An 18,390-nucleotide genomic window follows, 5' to 3' on the forward strand; every position below is an offset into this window, starting at 1 on the left:
CTCTCTCTCTCTCTCTCTCACACACACACACACACACACGCACACGCACATGTGCACACAAACACACGCACACACACATCCCCTTCCTCCATCATGAATAAACCATACTGTGTCTATGAGTCATATACCACCCCCACATCCCTCTAACCCACTCCCCCTATTCCGCGCTGCTAGAGTAAAAACGCTAATTAACGTGATGGCTAGCTCCAGCTCCTGTCAGCAGCTTGTGGGGGCCTCTCAACCAGCCAGGCTCCACTGGTCTCTGGTTTTAGCAGCTCTCTCCCTAGCCGCCATCTCTGGAGAACCGGGGCCCCTCATTCATATTCAGCCCCAGTCACAGGCACCTGGAAGCAGCCAGCACCAGCACCACCTCCACTGCACAACCCCCATAGTGTCTATCACCAGCCCATAGTAGAGCCCACCTCCTGTCAATGTTGGACACCCCCCCCCCCCCCCCCCCCCCCACTACTGGTTATAACACACCCACAACACATATTCACCCCATTTACATCCACATGCATGTACAATTATTACATTTTCTAAAACTCCAATAGGATTCTAAGATCAAGCTAAAAAAAACTCTGTTAAGGAGATGTGGGAGCCTGAAACTCTTGAAACTCCATCTAGGAGATGACACAACCCAACTGATGGGTTGAATCACCCAACGGTGGAGAGTGAGAGAGAGGGAGGGAGAGAGAGAGAGAGGGAGGGAGAGAGAGAGGAGCTGCGTGTCTTGGTGGACTAGCTTGGTAACCATGACAACGCAGCCGGGAGAGCAAGAAACAGGAACATACAGAATCTGTTTCTGCTGAGACTTGCACATGTGGCACAGTACTGCTTTTCCTCTGAGAAGAAATGAAGGGGAGGTGTGTGTGTGTGTGTGTGTGTGTGTGTGTGTGTGTGTGTGTGTGTGTGTGTGTGTGTGTGTGTGTGTAGGCCCTTATGAAACATACATGCCTCCTGCCTCCCCAACCAAACTCGCTCGCCTCCCCTAGTCACAGTGAGTCACAGCACAAAAGATATGATGGTGCAACTGAAGCACACAACCCGGTGTTTAGTGGCAGTTCTTTGTCTTTTTTCAACTACTGAAAATGTTGAGGTGGAGGCTGACACGCAGTATGAGGAGAAAAACATAAAATACAAAATAAAGAGGCTTCGTTTTCCCTCCACAGCCGTTGTTTTTGCCTATTTTCTCTCTGTGTGCCTCTCCACCGCTCCCCTTCTGCCTGTCTTTTCTCTTTCCTCTCGCTCCTTCTTTCTACAGGCTCAGTCTAACCTCCCCCTCCCCTTTCCTCAAGGGAATAAAGGTCGTAACGCAAATGATTACTCAAACCCGAGTTGCCATAGAAACGCAGTCATGTGACTAGAGCAGGCATGCATAGACCACAACAAAGAGGTGGATCAGGAACCAGCGCTGGAAAGAGCTGTAGCTCGCCTTACTGGTGCCTCAGTGCATTTCACTCAAATTCAAGCTTTAAAAATAGGCGAGCAGCATGAAGCGCAGGGGAGAAAAGCAGAGAAAATGACACTGAAAAGAGCTAGGAGGATGAAGGCTGTAATGAATCTAGGCTGTAACACTGCAGTGTGCCATATATTCTACCATTCACTAGCATACCAAGGGTGTGTCCTATTCATCATGTCCTTCTTGGAGGCAGAGCTCAGGCGCCAGTTGTCTGGAATTTCTGTGAAATGGCGTCAGTTGAAGAAATGTAGAGGGTGGTGGATTTGTGCGCTTTTAAAATAGAAGTGCAGAATGGAACTGTAACTTTTTGGTGCGCTACACTTTCAATTCATTCCCCCTAAAGGAACAAAAACAGATTTCTGTTAAAGCTTGGCATGTAGCAGTACGGTTAATTTACTTGTCGGACCTGCTTTCTTTCAACAGATACCATTTGAAAGTCAGTCAGACCTAAGCTTAACAAAAACACTGCCGTGTACATATGCTGCCATAATATATTTGAGTATCTACACAGTACAAGGAAAGGTAACTGGTAAAACAGGGATTAACAAATCACAGTGGAAGTTTTTTTTACTCAAAAGACACAAAAGACTCTCTTCTTACACTGTATTTGTTATAACTTTTCCCAAATACATGCACATTGCAAAGAAAATCAAACAAAACTTTAATGGAACTACACAGAATGCTCCATAAACCTAAGGGTGGGTGAACACAACATTCAGTATGTCTCAGTCTAAAGGTGGAACCAACACCTGGAGTAGAGTGGGGAGGTGGCCTGTCCCAACAGGATTCAGTTATCCTGTATCCAGTCCACCCCCACTGAGATTAGTCCTGTGGCCTGGGTGAACTCAGTGACCTGCGACCATCTGTCAGAGCTCAGACACCAACCATCACCCCCACAACACACACCCCCACAACACACACCCGGGTAAATCTCCATGTTTAAAAGTGTCTGAGCCACACTGCTAGAATCATATGAGAGATAAAACATGATAAATGTAGGCCAGCATAAGAACAAAACATCATAATATCCTGAGATTTTGCTTTTATTCGACTTATGCAGCCATTAACTCTGGTGCGCTCCATCAACACTAGCAGAGCAATAGGACGGGGTACATTTTTTTCTGATGAAGTCACCACATCTGCGGCTATGAACACTTGGTACTGTGTGTTTCAGAGTCTACGCTCTCTTTCACTCTTCCTTTCTCTCTCCCACACACTACCAAATGCGCATTTGCTTTCACACCAGCGAACACGCACATTACGCAGATGCACAGGCAAACGCATGAGCACCGCATCTGAGGGGTGTGAGTGCCATGACCCCCTCACTGCTGGCCGTTTCCCTCAAAGTCCACCTCAACTCCCAGGAGGTTTCTAGCAGCAGCTGAGTGTTCAGTGATGTCTGCAATTATCCCGTGTCTAGACATTGTCTAGTGAAAGACAAGGAGATGCACATTCTGCTCAGGCTGCACGCTATAGAAGAAAAGGCCTGGAATAGACCGCACTGTGCATTGGTGACATGGGGGGGAATTAAAGCATTTAGGGCCAGACAAGAAACTGCAGTAAAGAAGGAATGCAACAAAAACACCATATGGTTAAACATGTATTTGTTACAGTTTACATGAATTAGAAATTGAAGCTGGTGTCAAGATTAATGAGAAAAAAGTGATAAAGAGTGGTAACTTTCACTCTATGGATTATTATTATTATTATCGAATTAAGTCATATTAATTAACCTTCTTTACAAGCTTACTTTGCATGGCATATACTTAGGTGTGTTCTAAACTGCTGATCTCTGTGGTTTATTTTCCTACATTATGACATGTGTGGAGTGCCTACAATATATTCTAGTCTGTGGGCAGTGAGCATGGTTTGAAATAGTAGTAATGAAATGAACATTAGTATGATTACTTAATGTATGAACACACCAAGTATATCGATTGTGATTTTTATAACAAAATACTAGTTAGTAAGTCAAGTATTTTACTAAATACTATAAAGCAAGAGATTATTCTGTTAAAAAGTCTTGAGCAACAGTATTTTCTACCCTCCAAACATCCTTGAGGTTTTAAATATCACTCTTTCTTGTACTATTAACACCATCTCCTCATTTTTTAAAATAATCCTCCATGTGAAAAGATGAACAAACACAACATGAAGAAGCTTGAAGCAAAGGTTGAAAGATACAATAGGCTGCAGTGAAAGAAAAGGCTATGAGAGAATGTGCAGGTGTGGTGGGAAAGACCCATGGGCTTCAGGGAGAGAATAGATCAATAACTAATTTCAGTAGCGAGCTTCACTCGCACTGTTTTCCAATAAATGCTGGATGGAGAGTACTGGCTTAGCCCTCCCCCCACTATCTCTATTCTATCACCTTCTACAAGCAGGGATTGGACTCTATGGGAGAAGGCTGTTTTTTCCAGTCTTGTGATTGTTGGTTGGGTGGATTATGTTCCTACAGCTTGTGCATTGTATAAATGTAATCCAACGTTGCCATTTCCATTTCCATGTGTCCTCCATGAGTGCTCTCATAACCATTCCACATATGCCGTCTCTGTAGCTTTAACATGTTTTTTTTGCTGTTCTGCCTCCTGCAACCCCCTCCCTCCCTCCCTCTCTCTCTCTCTCCCTCATTCGACCAGGCCAGTGTTGAGGTTTTGTCAAGAATATGCAGGCAGATTCAGACAGACAGGAGAGTGAAGCGTGTGTCATGCAGGGCTGCTGCTGCTGCTGCTGAGGCTCTTCTCCTCAGAGGCTGTGACCTAGATAACCAAGAGGAGCTGGAGCGCCTGCAAGCCTTGGAGCCACTCCAGCTCCAGCAATGTCAGGAAGGGGTTAGTTGTGTAACACTATGTCCTATTTAGTTTGCTCATCACACACATGGACGCAAACACATATGGACCCTATTGCGTCCATGTACCATTCTAATGTCTTTAATCTAAGCCATGTTCTTCTCAAACCATACATATACAAATGAAAATATCTCTCCTAAAATCACCTAAACTCACCAACCATTTTAATACTGTATAAAACTTTCCATGCCAGCAGCCACTCTAACCACATTATGTCACAGCTCAACATCTACAGGCACACTCTTGTCATATCTTTTTTTTTTTTTTAAATTCCTGCCTCTTTATTTCATTTACGCATCCACTGCACTGATGTTAGAGGTATGAACAAAATTAGGAGATGCAATTACAGACCCAAGAGTAGCATTTATCATCAGCACTGTGCTGCCACTAACTGGTCAGATGAGAAAAAAAGTGTTGACAAATAGAACAAATGTCAAACTGTTATTGCTGTTACTGCATAGAATAGTTTCACGGCTGTCGAGAAACAGTTTGAGAGCCTCATGTGTGTTTTATTAGTCCAAGTTTATGTAAAGCAAAGAGATACACATGATGTACAACGCGTCGCCATCATGTTGAGGAGATAAAATATAGATGGAACAACTGAAATAGGCCGGACTGTGAATATGAAATCTTTTGACCCTGACATGTAAGCTGCTCTTCATATGTAGGAGCAACACTGCCATCTGGTGGCACTTACATTATTTTGTGGCTACAAATTAATACGGTTCACTGCAGCTTTATCGTAACACTTTGACATGATTCAACTTAAAGGCTGTTTTTTTTTTTTTCTTTAACAACACACTTTATATATCAAGGTAAACATATACACACTAGTCTGTCAATTTGGCACAGACTCACAAAACAGATTTAACAAAGGCCTCAATGGTTTATTATATTAGAGTTTCATATACGGACAAATGCTTTGATATTTACACAGATTATTACAGGCCAGAGTCTCTCATTTGAGACTGAAAGTAGAACAAAACTGGCAGTTTTACTGTAATGTCAGTGTTGGCTGTGCTGAGGCTTGAAGCAGTCCCAGCCAGGCCTCGGGGTGTATGTGCGTTCAGGGAGGAGAAAGTCTTTCAGTCTGTCTGGTAAAGGTAAAGCTTTGACCCTGTCTTCCAGAGGCCAAGGCTGTAGGTGGCTTCTTATGAATGCACGGGAAAGGCATCGCAGTGCTGGAGGGCTTGTTTCATGTGCTACTACCCGGCTGTGCAGGTCTAACAGAGCCAGAGCATTGGGGTGAGTGTCCTGAACATGGACAGGGGGTTCCAGGCTTGAGGGCAAATGCAGCGTGGGGATGTTTACTCTCGCTAAATCGAGCAAGGCCTCAGCTTGCTCCAGGAGCTCGGAGGTGTGACTTTGATCCGAACAGTGCTGCAGGGCTGTATGGAGTCGCTGGAAAAGGAGGCTGTAACCCGACCAACAGGAGCTGCCGTGGTACGAGCAAACCAGAGAGGCTCCGCTCTGGATTAAAAGCACAGCCAGAGGGAAGAGCAGGTCAAAGTGCTCCAGGCTGGTCTGTGTTAGTGAGGGCTCGCCATCCTCATTCAGACAGCAGCTGGGGTCGACGCCATGGGCCAGCAGTAACTGTGTGGTTTTCAAGCAGAAGGTGCCGATCTCAGCAGCGTCCTCTGTGTTGGCATCCAGAGCTTCCTTCACCAGAAAAACCAATGAGGACTCTACTGTTTCCCCATCTAGAGTCGCAGCATTAACATCAGCACCTGTAGAGAAGCAGCACAACTCAACACTCCTGGAGACATTCAGTGAATAACACACTGACTTTACTAGAGAATCTTTGTCTACGATTAATCCAAAAACAGTAAAACCTTGTTATTTGCACACTTAAATACATGTCATATTAGGAAACAATATGATTAATAAATGACTATTTTCTTTTAACTTATGACTATTAATCAAACAAAACCACTGTGGATAAACTGGTAATACATTCTAAACACCAACACTGCTCATAAACATCTCTACACTTATTCATGAGGCCACTTTAGTCTTTCTTTGTTTAAAAAATGGGTGAATGTCCCAGCTCATATCCCTAATATAGGTCATTTTCCTAAAACATCAAGTCCTATTATTTTCATAAAGATACTCAAAAGCATTTTACGTCAAACCATTTCTGGCTGGTAACAGGTCCCTCCATTTTGAACCTCAAAGCCTAAACCACTGATGCTGATGACATCAAATTGGGCAAATCTCCTCCAGTCATACAGAATGAGTAATGATCCTAAATTATGAGCGAAATATGCAAGAGTTATACAACAAAAAAATAGTCAATAGATTAGTGAGTAATAGCTCCAGCTACTGATACAGAACAGCAGCTAATTCACAGAATCTGATCCACAGATGAGCAAATTAGATTAGTTTAATACTAAAAAATGTTCTGGTGACTGTCAAATATGTTTTAAATTAAACAAGGCAAGGGATAATACATACTCACCTCTTTCCAAGTATGCTTAAATACTGGAAAAATGTCATCGAGTAGTTCTTTTTGATTTCTGTTTGTCTTGAATATTTGGGATGGTCACAATCCAAACACATGAGGCAAGAAACAAGACACATTCTAAGACACTGGAAATCAGTCTCTTCACCTGTTTTTGAACAAAGTCTGAAAGTAACTTGTCTAGGACAAAACTGGTGGAGTGGAAAATCACACTAGCTTTTAATCCCAGTAGTAAAAAGGAAGGAACACATCTGATTTCAATCCAGTGACTTTTTGGAAACCAGTGATTTAAAATGAAACATTTATCCTCATCTAACCTTGACTGAAGTGTCTTGCTATACAAGCGAGTTCTCATGCCTACAGGGTCTCCTCACAGTAACACACAGAAATATCAGTCGACTGAAGAGACAAACAGTCAGTTTTTGTCTGACCCACAGGCTTTGCTCTGTTTTCAGGTAAGTTAGAAATTGTATGCACCTGACTGCTTCTAAGAGTTTACTTTGATCTAAGAATGCATGCAGATGGGCAGGTATGCAAAGACAGGAGTTTGAAAGTAGCAGTTCAGATGTGATGCTGTTTATGAAAGTAGGTGAATGACTGTGAATGGACAAGAAGGCAAAGTGAGGAGGAAGGCTGTTTCACAGTCATTACCTCTTTGAAGAAGAAGCTCGATGTTCTCTGTGTTATGCACTGTGAGTCCATCACTGCTTGCCAAGGCATGAAGCAAAGGCGTTTTTCCTTTGGAAAAAGACAATTCTTAAAAAATGAATTAAGGAAGAAATATTTATCAAATGTATTAACTTTGAGAAGTAAATATGAATGTACCATGTTTATCCCTTGCATTCACATTAGCACCCAGGTCCAGCAGGGTGAGCAGGCAGGGGAGCCTTTCTGACTCCTCACTGGCGAGATCCAAAGGACTGCTCTCATGGATCTACCAAGCAACAGATACAGTTGTATTCATAAAGCAAATCAGAAAGGTTAGTTATTTATCCATTCATTATATTTATATTTGAGTTAGACATAGAGCTAGTTTACCCTGTCCCTTTTTTCAATGTCTGCTCCATGTCCAACCAGAAGCCTTACAATGTTTGGTTTGTTCCTCAAAACAGCTATATGCAGTGGATTGTAGTATGAAACTGGGTCTGGAGAGTGGAAAACAAACAGTTATGTTAACACGTCATATCTACTGATTCTTGATGACAAAGACTCAATATACACTTAACTAGACAGATGGAGATTTCTGGCAATATTACATTTTCAGCTAATGTTTCTGGGCAAGATAATTCAACCATCTATAGTCTGAAATCTTCAGTGGCTAAGAGCCTCCACATCTACAGACAACAATAAAAAGAAACTCAAGTGATAATACAAACAGCGCAATACACAAGCAACCACAGATTTAGAAGTAGAAAACTGCAGAACAGATTTGGGGCTACAACTTAGTGAGTTGATACCTGCTTCATGTGATATATGTAACACATCCTGTCCCTGTCTCACCTCTCAGGGGATCAGGAGCTGATTTGTTTGTAGTAGATTATAGTGTGTCTTTTCCTTGTAAGTAACTATCACAGTTTTGCTCAAAGCACAAAGCCTGTCTGACAGATGGCACATAACCTAAAAAAAGGCAAAGGATAGTAAAAACTTGATAGGCTTAAAGAAACTTGAAATTTTTGTTTTTAAATTTGTCAGTGTTAACTTTCTGGGGAAAAAAAGTGTTCAAGAAAATGTGAAAGATAAATGAAGCAGCCGCTACCAGGATTCACTAATTATGTCCCTGGGGAAAGACATTTCTACAACCAGCAGAGGTCACCAAAGCAGAGTGTGGCTGAGCCGTGGCAGGTTTTATTTCATTGACAGGACCATAGTGCTCTTTCCATAGACAATTTGCTTAAGGGAGTCTTATTCCCCCAGTGTATATGAATGACAAGATGATCATTATACATATGCAGGTCCGTGCGTAAAGTGGAAAAAGTCACAACCATTCCAAGCTCCAGAGTATAACCTGTCATCACCTATTCTGAATTGGTGAACAAATTGCTAAATTAGAGACTCATCTTCTCACATCAAAATTAGGAAAAAGATGGGAGCTTATACACCAGTCATCTTTCCCAACATCCTTGAAGCAAAAAAAATATCTTCTGTAAAGAGCAGTTTGTTATGGCTAGTGGATGTAAAATAACTAGGGCTGTCAAAATTAATGCATTATCGTGGATCAATCCATCATCATGATTATTCTGATTAAAAATTTTAACGCAATTAACACATCTGCTGTGCAGAATGACTCTGAACACCTCTGGCAACACAATTCGGGTAGTTTGTCCAAGTAGAGTTACTGTTGCGCATGAGCAAATGGGGAATTGATCCAGTAGTGACAGGCAGCAGAACCAACACATAAAGATGGAAGATCCTAAACAGCACATTGACCCTCTGGATGGAAATATGAGTACAAAAAACCACAAGACGTAACAGTTGTTTCCAGTTATTTCATTGAAATTGTTGAAGGTCTTTAATAAACATGTGAAGTGCATATATATTCTCTTCTTTCTTGACTCTGCTCATGCAAAATGAAATGTGACTAATATAGATTGAAAATGAACGATATTTAATTGTGATTAACCAAAATTAATCCACAGCAACCCTGTGATTAATCTGATTACAAATTGTAATTGTTTCACAGCACTAAAAAAACCTAGTATCTCAGAAGTTAAAAAGTAAAAAAGAGGCAAACAGTCCCTAATGATTTCTCACCTTCAAAGTTTAGATCAGCTCCATAGCGTAGTAGGATTTCAGCGGCGTACACCAGTCCTCGCTCTGCCACCTTAAACAGGGCATAGCTGATGCCTTCATCAAACACCTCTGATTGGGATTCTCGCTCCAGAAGCTCCACTAGAGCTGTACACACACTGCTGTCTTCTTCTGGATTTATGATTCTGGGGGTAGAGAAGAAAATGTTATTGACCACATTGCATTAAATTGTTTTTTTGAAAATCCCAACTGTACTTTATTAGTGTAGTGATGAGTAGTGTAAACCACAGTGACAGTAAAGCTTAGTTATTCTGACATTCATTCCCCAATAATAATTATAATCTGTATGTAGAGTTCCTTTTAATAATAATAATAATGGATTACATTTCTACAGCGCTTTTGAAGGCACCCAAAGCGCTTTACATTATTGATCCATTATTCATTCACTCTCACATTCACTCTCTGGTGGTGGTAAACTACATCTGTAGCCACAGCTGTCCTGGGGCAGGCTGACGGAAGCGTGGCCTCCAATATGTGCCAAATGGCCCCTCTGACCACCACTATTCATACACCAGTGTAAGTGACACTGGAGGCAAGGTGGGTAAGTGTCTTGCCCAAGGACACAATGGCACAAATACTAGGACACTGGGGTTGGGTCTGGAAATTCAGCATCATAACACAGAGTTACAATGGGAGTTATGCGTTGGTGAGTGGAAATGCTTTTGCAAGTAACAGATTATCAATTCTTGTTTTGGATTGGTATGATATATAATAGAAACATGTTAACACAGTGAACATTGCTTTAACTACGGTTGCTCACTTGTTCAGCTCTAGGTATTGTATCTAACTCATACTAACTCTAACTCTACTGATCCAGGTTCCTTTGCTCCAGCATGCTGTTATAAATGTATGATTTTATATTTAAACCTAACTGTTAACTGTGAACCAAAAATTTAACAAAATGCCCCCTAATGTCACTAATGTCTAACTGGAATCACTGGCAACAAACACTGAAAGTAAGATAATTTATTCCACTCTCAACTTTGAAACATTTACTGAGTGCAACAGTTTGTGACTGTTGCACCTGCTTTTATCTGTTTTCATTTTATACACATCACTGTTATGAATGGTTTAATATTGTTTGTTGTGGATGTCTCCCTTCTTGTTACTTGTTTGACCTGTCTGTACGCTGACTCTTGACCAGGTCATCATTGTAAATGACAAGTGGTCAACAGTTGACCTACCTGATTAAATAAAGGTCACATAAAAAAATGAATTAAAAAAAAATATTTTTGCGATGTTTTACAATCAAGTCATGAGACTATTTCTCAACACATAAAAGGTATATGCTTATTACCCTCCAAGCTGTATGTTAAGAGATTATAAAAATAAGTTCTGTACACAAACGAAACTATTAAACAAATCACACTGTAGACTTCAGCTTTACCTCTCCTCTTGATCACCAAGTCCTTCATCCAGCCCAACAACACACATCACAGCATCCACCAGAGGCTGATACTCATAGATGATCCTTCGGAACCCATGGAGGAAAGGCATGGCTCCTCCAATCTCCAGCGAACTGTGAGTGTATTCCTGAACCTGTAACACAAAGGGTTATGGTTTTGTTTCTAATTTATGGTAAATAAGTGTGTAAATACTGCTTAAATTTTTAATTCTTTGTTTATATAAATAGTCATATAAATACCAAATTCCTTATTCTCTCCTATAGTTCATTTCTCACTCGTTTGTGGTTTTTCTACCTGCCTTTTCTCTGCTCTTGCTTGTTTTATGTTGCTGCTGTTAACTGTGAAATTACCTCATGGTGGGAAAATAAAGTCATATCTTATCTTATCTTGTAGTAGTAGGGTTTCTTGTGCCGCTGGGACCCGTTACATTCTTAGTGCAACAGTGTCAAAAATACAGTGTGTCCCATTTTACTTGCTCCTCTACCGCGTGGATGTAAACTTGCATTGTGCTACCAAGAGTTCAGCAGGAAAATGCCATTTCAAAAAGAGGTGACATTTATCGTAAATCCGCTAATGTGCACGTTTTTCAAACATCTATTTTATTATTGAATTTTATAGCTGAAATTTTAAACTTTTATGATCGAACAAGCTAAAGTCGACTTGGCACTGGCGTGTTATCATTTGGCTAGCTTACTGTAAACGCGGAATATTTCAATTAAAACTGTGCTCATAAACAGGCTGAAACTAAACGTCGAAGTCAGTCTTGAACTTATAGACAACTTTCACTATAGTCTTACTGGATTACTGATAAAGTGCAAAGCTTGAGGTAAAATTACTTAAACAAAAATGACAGATTCACTCACGTCTTCGCCCCAGCCGTTATCTCCCAGCACAGGAAGTTTCGACCACGCCCACATCAGTTCGCCTGTATTTTTCGTCCCCCCAATAACACAAAGATGACGAAGGTTCCTTTTTACGCGCTGTTATTTTCATATTGAGTATTATATATTTCGACTCTAAACAAAAATATACCTCGTTTAAAAATAGATCTCTGGATGAATGAGCAACCCAAACAAATTAAACATTAATTTATATTTTAAAAAGCATTGGCATTAATGAATAGTGAATCAGAATCAGCTGTACTGGCCAAACTTGTGCACACAAACAAAGAATTATTAGCTCATACATACTATAGCATAAATATATGTACAAAATCTAGAATAAAAGTAAAAATAAAAGAGAAATGAATGGTAAAAAAAAAAAAAAAGAAAGAAAAAAAAGAAAAAGAAGAAGAAGGCATTAAAAAAACAAACTGTACGAATAGCATGTGCGTATATACTGTAGAATAACAGTGCAGGTATAAAAACCAATAGTGCAGCATAAAATTACATATTGATTTTATTTTATTCACACAGAAAGGTTTGTGTGTTGTCACATGCAGTATTAACCTATTTTTACTCATTGTATTTTAGCAAATTAGCTGTTTTTTTTTTGTTTTGTTTTTTTTTGTCTGTAAAATAAAATGATATATTTGTATCTCATAAATCAAAATAAATAAACCTTTAAATAAACCTATAAATAAATCTGTACCTGTTGCGACTGGCTTGAAAAGTTAACGTCCTAAAAAATTAATTCATCACAAACCCTAAAAAGATTAACAGTATACACAGCACCAGTTCCAGCAGTTATGCTTAAATTCAGAACATTTTTGTTTATTAAAATTCCAATTATCTAATATTGCATTTTGTTTAATGTCCACTATACACTTTCGTCCATAAAGTTGAAACAAAATCATTATACACAATATGATTGCACCTGGCCAAAGGTGATTGTATAAATAGGAATAAAAACACAAATATGTCTGAAAATAAAATATAATATATAAATATATACAAATATAATGATATAAATATATAAGAAAATTGTAATTTAATTACATACAGTTAGAGATTTTGTCCTTAAAATATTTCTATTTGCTTGTGTGTTTCTTTGTTTCTTTGCTTCCCTGTATAAAAAAAAATGAAAACTTTTAAAATCTAAAATATTTTGCCTTGTCCTTGTAATTCCCAATCTGCCCAACAAAGAACAATTTATTTATTTAAATTTGGCATATTTTGTTTGAGATTTGTACTGAAAAATGTAACCAGAAAAAATACTTTACCACAGGCACTTACGTTACTAAAATATATATTTTTGTCCATATGGCACATTATTCTTAGACAACAGCTTTCAGATATCTTAGAAAACTGCCCCATTATGCTGACAGCATCTGGCTGCTAACAGTCAGCTTTGTCCTGTTTAGCAAACAAACCCCTGCCGTGCATGGATTCAGTGACAGATGGCTTAGTTTGAGAGCCGCTGAAGAGTGCAATCTTACAAAAGATGTAATTTTCAGCACATCTGTGTGCCTGATTTTTTAACATAACATATGTTGTTACTGGTATACTGTGTCATGTATTGTAACTGTCACACTACATACTGATGTGTCCATCTTGTGTGGAAACACAGGAAAAACAAATTAAACCATTTTGTTTGAATGTTTAAGTAAAATGAAAACAAAATACAATTTGAATAAAGAATGTGATATTTGTTTAGTGGATTTGGTTGGTTTGAGGATTAAGGCAAAGAAATACACTTGACTATTGACCAGATTTTCCTGTTATGGCTATTTTATTCAATATTGCCCCATACTGAGAGTATAATGGATGCCTAAACGTTGGTCTTTTCAAACTCTGTCTTTAGGTGGCAGCAGTGCTGCACAGGCCTGGAGATCACATCTTGGAAATTACAGTTACACATCAGCCATTATGCATCACATGCATGAATGCACAGTTTTACATGTGCATGGAGAAATTTGCATACCATTATATATGCTGTATGAATAAAAACAAACAGGTTTGATTGAATTGAGATTTGAGCAGAACTGCATTCATTAAAATATCGACACTTCCCAGACAATTATTATTATCACACGAGTCACCTAATCAATAAAGCAATCTTCAAACTCAGTCAATTTGCCCTCAATTTTCCAGCCATGTGCTCATGAATAATCTACTTTGCATCTTCTTTTTCAAATCTGTCTGTGATTAGTTTAGTAAAATCTTTGTTCACACACCTGTTTAGAGTTCCATGTGAAACAAAGAACCTCTTTTTTCAACTTCAGAGTTAATTTTTTACCTTTGCCACCATGTGGTCACAAGGGTACACTGTTCCTTGGCAGAAAACGGAAACAGCAGGTGGTACAGGGAAAAAAAAAAAACAACAACACTAGAGCTCAGCACAGTTGCAGGTCCCCCTCCTAGGTCTCAGCCTTAGCATTAATAAAAGAAAGAAGATTCAGAAGGTCTCCAAACATCACCACGGCACAGCGAGCTTCAATGCTGTTGACAAGGAATTGCATTTTAAGTGTCTGCAGTCACCACCAAGGTAATGTTTAAAAGTGCTATTGCAAAAGTCCTCTAAGCCACTAAATTCTGAACTCTTCCAGAGAAAATTCACAAATAAATGTGACCCCAAATACTATGCTGACAGTTTTTAAGCTTCAGTCCCCTGTAAGGATTAAAATTTACTTTACACAAAGACAAAACAGAGGAGAAAAAGTCACAAGCATTTCATATTGATATAGTGATTTAACCATTCTGTAAGTGATAAAACGACTCTGCAGGATTATAGTTATCTACGAGTAAGCTAATGGTGGTAGTTAAGAACACAGTTTTGTCAAAAATATCACTTCCAGGACTGCTTGTCTTTTCCTGCTGTCTAATTTTGAGGATGGAGGCAAAGAGAAAAAGAGAGGGAAGATAACAGCAGTTCCATTCCTATAGCCGAGTAAATTGGCTCTTTATTAAATTTAGGCCCCATCTATCAATACAAAGAACGGTATCAAAATTACTTTGTTGGCCACAAATCGTTGGCAATAGATTGAGCCTCTCTTGAAACAAGGCCATCATTTATCTGGTCCACATTTCCTCCTGAGGTGAAAGGAAGCAGGACAATAAGACTTTTATTTGTTCCCTGGGTGATAGATGTGACCCACCCCAACCTCTGATTACGAGATTACCGCGAGTAAAATAAGAATCTATTAAACATTTAGACCTGTTTTCTCCCTCTATTTTTATCAAATGGTGCTGTCAGGGGAGCTGGAGGCACAGGAGTCTCCCAACACTGAGGAGATTTTATGCAGCTGCAAAGTATTCTGGGATATGCAAAGCTGTGTAAAGCTGTCCCAGGAGGGTGATGCATAAAGTAGAAGTTAATTACCATGGATACAAAGTACTTTTAAGATGTAATAAAATAGAACAACACATCCTGAACTTGAGCTGCTGAAAGAGCTGCTAGTGAAAGGTGACAGAATACCAATGCCGAGGTGAAAGTGGAGGTAGGGAAATGATAATAGAGTATTGAGGTTTGGTTTCCTTTAGCTCCACACTCGGAGCTGGATTTATCAGACCAGCAGGTCTGGGCCTAATATTCTTTTGTGCTGGCAGCGTATTGCCGAGTGAAGATTGTGGATGGAAATAATCAGCCCTTTTAAAGGTCAGTGGAAGTTAAGCACACCCAAAGTAGACCATGACACATTCCAGCTGATAAGAAATAACTGTCTGTATGGGGAAGAATGAGGAGAGTTCACCTTGTCCCATTTATGCTATCTTGATTGCTCGACTGTCAGTCAAAAATAATGGCACATATGCACTTAACCTAAACTCAACTATGGGAAACTCTTCTCTCTGATAGTTCATATAGGTTAATATAGTAACACACTGCAGGTCTAACAGCATGGTCACTGTGAGCATTGGAGTATTTACCTTTAATACCAGTCAAAATAGCTGTCATTGTGTTGTAACACATGCACTGTTCTGCCACTTTTCGGTTGATTTCTGTACTTATGAGACTGACATTGCTTTTAGTACAGTTTAGGTAGCAAAATAATGGATGACACACAGGAGACTTGTAACTTGTATCTCTGTAGACTCTAGGAAGGTCACTCTTTGCCTTCCCTCTGGGCATCAGGCTTGAAAACACAGTGATGGCTCCAGAGAGTCTGATAAGTAAATACAGTTTTAATGGGCTGTGAATGGCTGGTGGTAATCTGCACAGGCCAGGAAGTGGGCACAGCACAGAGGGCGACAGGGCATTCTGCAGCAGTTATTATTAATGCTATCATAGATCAGATAGGCCAGGGTGGAGAATGAAAGGTGGTGATGAATTTGGGCCTCCTGTCTACCAACTGAGTGGAGGACAAGCTACTGAGGGTGGTTAAGGTCATGGATGAAGGATACCACCCAAAAGAAGACACGAGGGACTATTCATTATGTATAATGGAAAGCAGAGACACTGGTCCATACCCCAGGGACCTAGCTGAGGTCATGAGGTGACAAAGGGAAAATTTTAAAAGGACAGACTTTGGTATTTTTCTGCATTTACAATTGATACTAGTATTCTAAAATATTTCATATTCATTAAAGTATAGGAGACGTTTTCAGGGATATATTTGCAGTAGGGAATATGGCTGACTAGACTAGTACTACCAAGAACCTCAATGGTAGGAAAGCCAGCTGAAAAGGACAGAATATTTTTTTGGTCTTTCTTTTTTCTGGAAGTAACTACTGTTGTAACCAAATCAAAACTGGTGAATCCAATAGTCAAGAGGCTGTGGCTGAAGCTGTAGTCATTCGTGGCTCAATTATTTGCAAAATATTTCTATAACACGCATCAGAGACATGGATCAAAAGAGGAAGGGGTCCACAGAGACACCCAACATAACACATAATGTGGGCCAAAATGTATTTTTTGCTGTATCCTTAAAAATTGCATTTTGATTTATTGAAAGAAACACAACTCTGTACTCTTACAGGTATCACACTTCACTGTCTAACATTCCAAAGAACACATGTCAAAATGTGGTGATATGTGTCTGGAAGTGGAAACATATTCTGTTGTATCTTTGCTGGTGTGGCATTTCTCTTGTCTATTCTTGAGGTATGTCTTTCACAAGTCGTCAAAAACCTGAGACCTTTCCAGATTCTTCACAAAGGCATAAGACCTGTCCTCTGAGGTGTCTGCAGATCTAAACATCACATCTATCAAAGCTCAATCACATGTGGTTCTCCTTCCTGTAAATTAAATATGGGCTGGAATTGCTCTTTTGTATATTTTCTTTAAAATTCTAAATCTTATTGTCCTCAGAGAAAAGATGGATGGAGTGTGTATTTGTTCAGCAGCTGATGTCTTGGTAACTTGGCCTTGGAAATGGACTCACCATATGGAGTACTGAGAAGAGTACAGCTCCTTTTTTAATGACTTGCAGCTACAGACAGTGTAACCTAAGCTACTTGGGCTCTGTCTGGTGTGCACACTGATTTCCAGCAGCTGAATGGACCTCGTTGTAGCGTGGGCTTCAAGGGATTTGTCTGAGTATCAGGCTCTCGAGGCGCTACTTTTGGACAACTACCAGCCTTTGTGTGAGTGATGTTTCAAACTACCATTACAGCCCCCGCCTTCCCAACTCTGATGCTTTTTGCAGCTGGAAGAGAGTGTGGGACTGAATTTGTTACCGGGATCAAATTGCACACATTGAGGAGGAAGCAAACACTTGGCTTTTTAAGGAAAAATGGATATTGAAGCTAACAAAAGAGGATGGTTTACAATTAGGACAAATGCACTAGTGCCAACTATGATTAAGTGGTCTGGAGATTTCAGACTCTTTCTTACTTTTGCAAACATCGTCACACCTGGATTCAGTCTGAGTGCAGGTAGTGCTCTGGATAATTTGGTTTCTCTTTGCCAGGTAAAGCATAAGTACTGAATATTTACCAGAGTGAAAATATGGGTTGTGATGTCATGTCTGAGTGTGATAGTGGAGACTTTTTGTAGGACTATAAAACCTAATGTGCATAAAATTCATAGCAGTACAAGGTGGACTCAGGGTCAAGATACACATCACGATGCTAAGTAGTGCACTGTGTACGTATACAGTTTTAAATAAGATAAAGAGCATATTGTGAGTATGTTGTCATGTGGAACTTTTTGATTCATAAACACTGAAGTTCTCAGCATATCCTCTTAATACACACACATATTGATTAGGTTAATAATATCTCAAAACAATGGCCAATCATCCATTCTTTCCCTGCCTTTTATCCAGGTCTGGTTCATGAGTCAAAATGACACTGATTTAACAAATGGTGTCCCTAAGACTATTTATTAAATACAATCACAATACAAGGCAGACTCCTGATAGACCGTCACCTCACTCTGATCACAGCATGGAAGATAGGCACAGCAACGAAAAGATCCACAGGAAAAGAATGATTGCACTGGGGTTGACATCAGATATCTCTGTTTTTTTGTATTCTTGGAGCTTGCTTTATCTTTCCTAAACGACACCATCTGTCCTGCAAAGGT

At 39.7% G+C, this 18,390-nt stretch overlaps 1 protein-coding gene across 2 annotated transcripts; it reads right to left on the bottom strand.

Moving 5' to 3' along the window:
* Positions 1-5,046: 5,046 nt before the first annotated feature.
* asb6 (ankyrin repeat and SOCS box containing 6) lies at positions 5,047-11,898 on the bottom strand. 2 transcript variants are annotated; one of them, XM_030144294.1, is made up of 7 exons: positions 11,850-11,898; positions 10,968-11,119; positions 9,524-9,705; positions 7,811-7,917; positions 7,598-7,706; positions 7,424-7,510; positions 5,047-6,038 (listed from the first exon to the last, which is right to left on the bottom strand). In XM_030144294.1, the coding sequence occupies exons 2-7, from the start codon at positions 11,075-11,077 to the stop codon at positions 5,317-5,319; spliced, it is 1,317 nt and encodes a 438-aa protein (XP_030000154.1). In that variant the 5' UTR covers positions 11,078-11,119; positions 11,850-11,898; the 3' UTR covers positions 5,047-5,316. The 2 variants fall into 2 exon arrangements, with proteins under 2 accessions (XP_030000154.1, XP_030000156.1); XM_030144296.1 differs by having other exon boundaries at positions 11,827-11,885.
* Positions 11,899-18,390: the final 6,492 nt, after the last annotated feature.

The sequence above is a fragment of the Sphaeramia orbicularis genome, chromosome 9 (assembly GCF_902148855.1).
Source record: "Sphaeramia orbicularis chromosome 9, fSphaOr1.1, whole genome shotgun sequence".
In the NCBI taxonomy this organism is placed as follows: Eukaryota; Metazoa; Chordata; class Actinopteri; order Kurtiformes; family Apogonidae; genus Sphaeramia; species Sphaeramia orbicularis.

Coding starts and splice junctions, on each gene's coding strand:
- asb6 (XM_030144294.1), bottom strand. CDS start 11,077: ATGCCTTTCCTCCATGGGTTCCGAAGGATCATCTATGAGTATCAGCCT. Junction 7,707..7,810: donor ACATTGAAAAAAGGGACAGG/GTAAACTAGCTC, acceptor GTTGCTTGGTAG/ATCCATGAGAGCAGTCCTTT. Junction 7,511..7,597: donor GAATGCAAGGGATAAACATG/GTACATTCATAT, acceptor CTTTTTCCAAAG/GAAAAACGCCTTTGCTTCAT.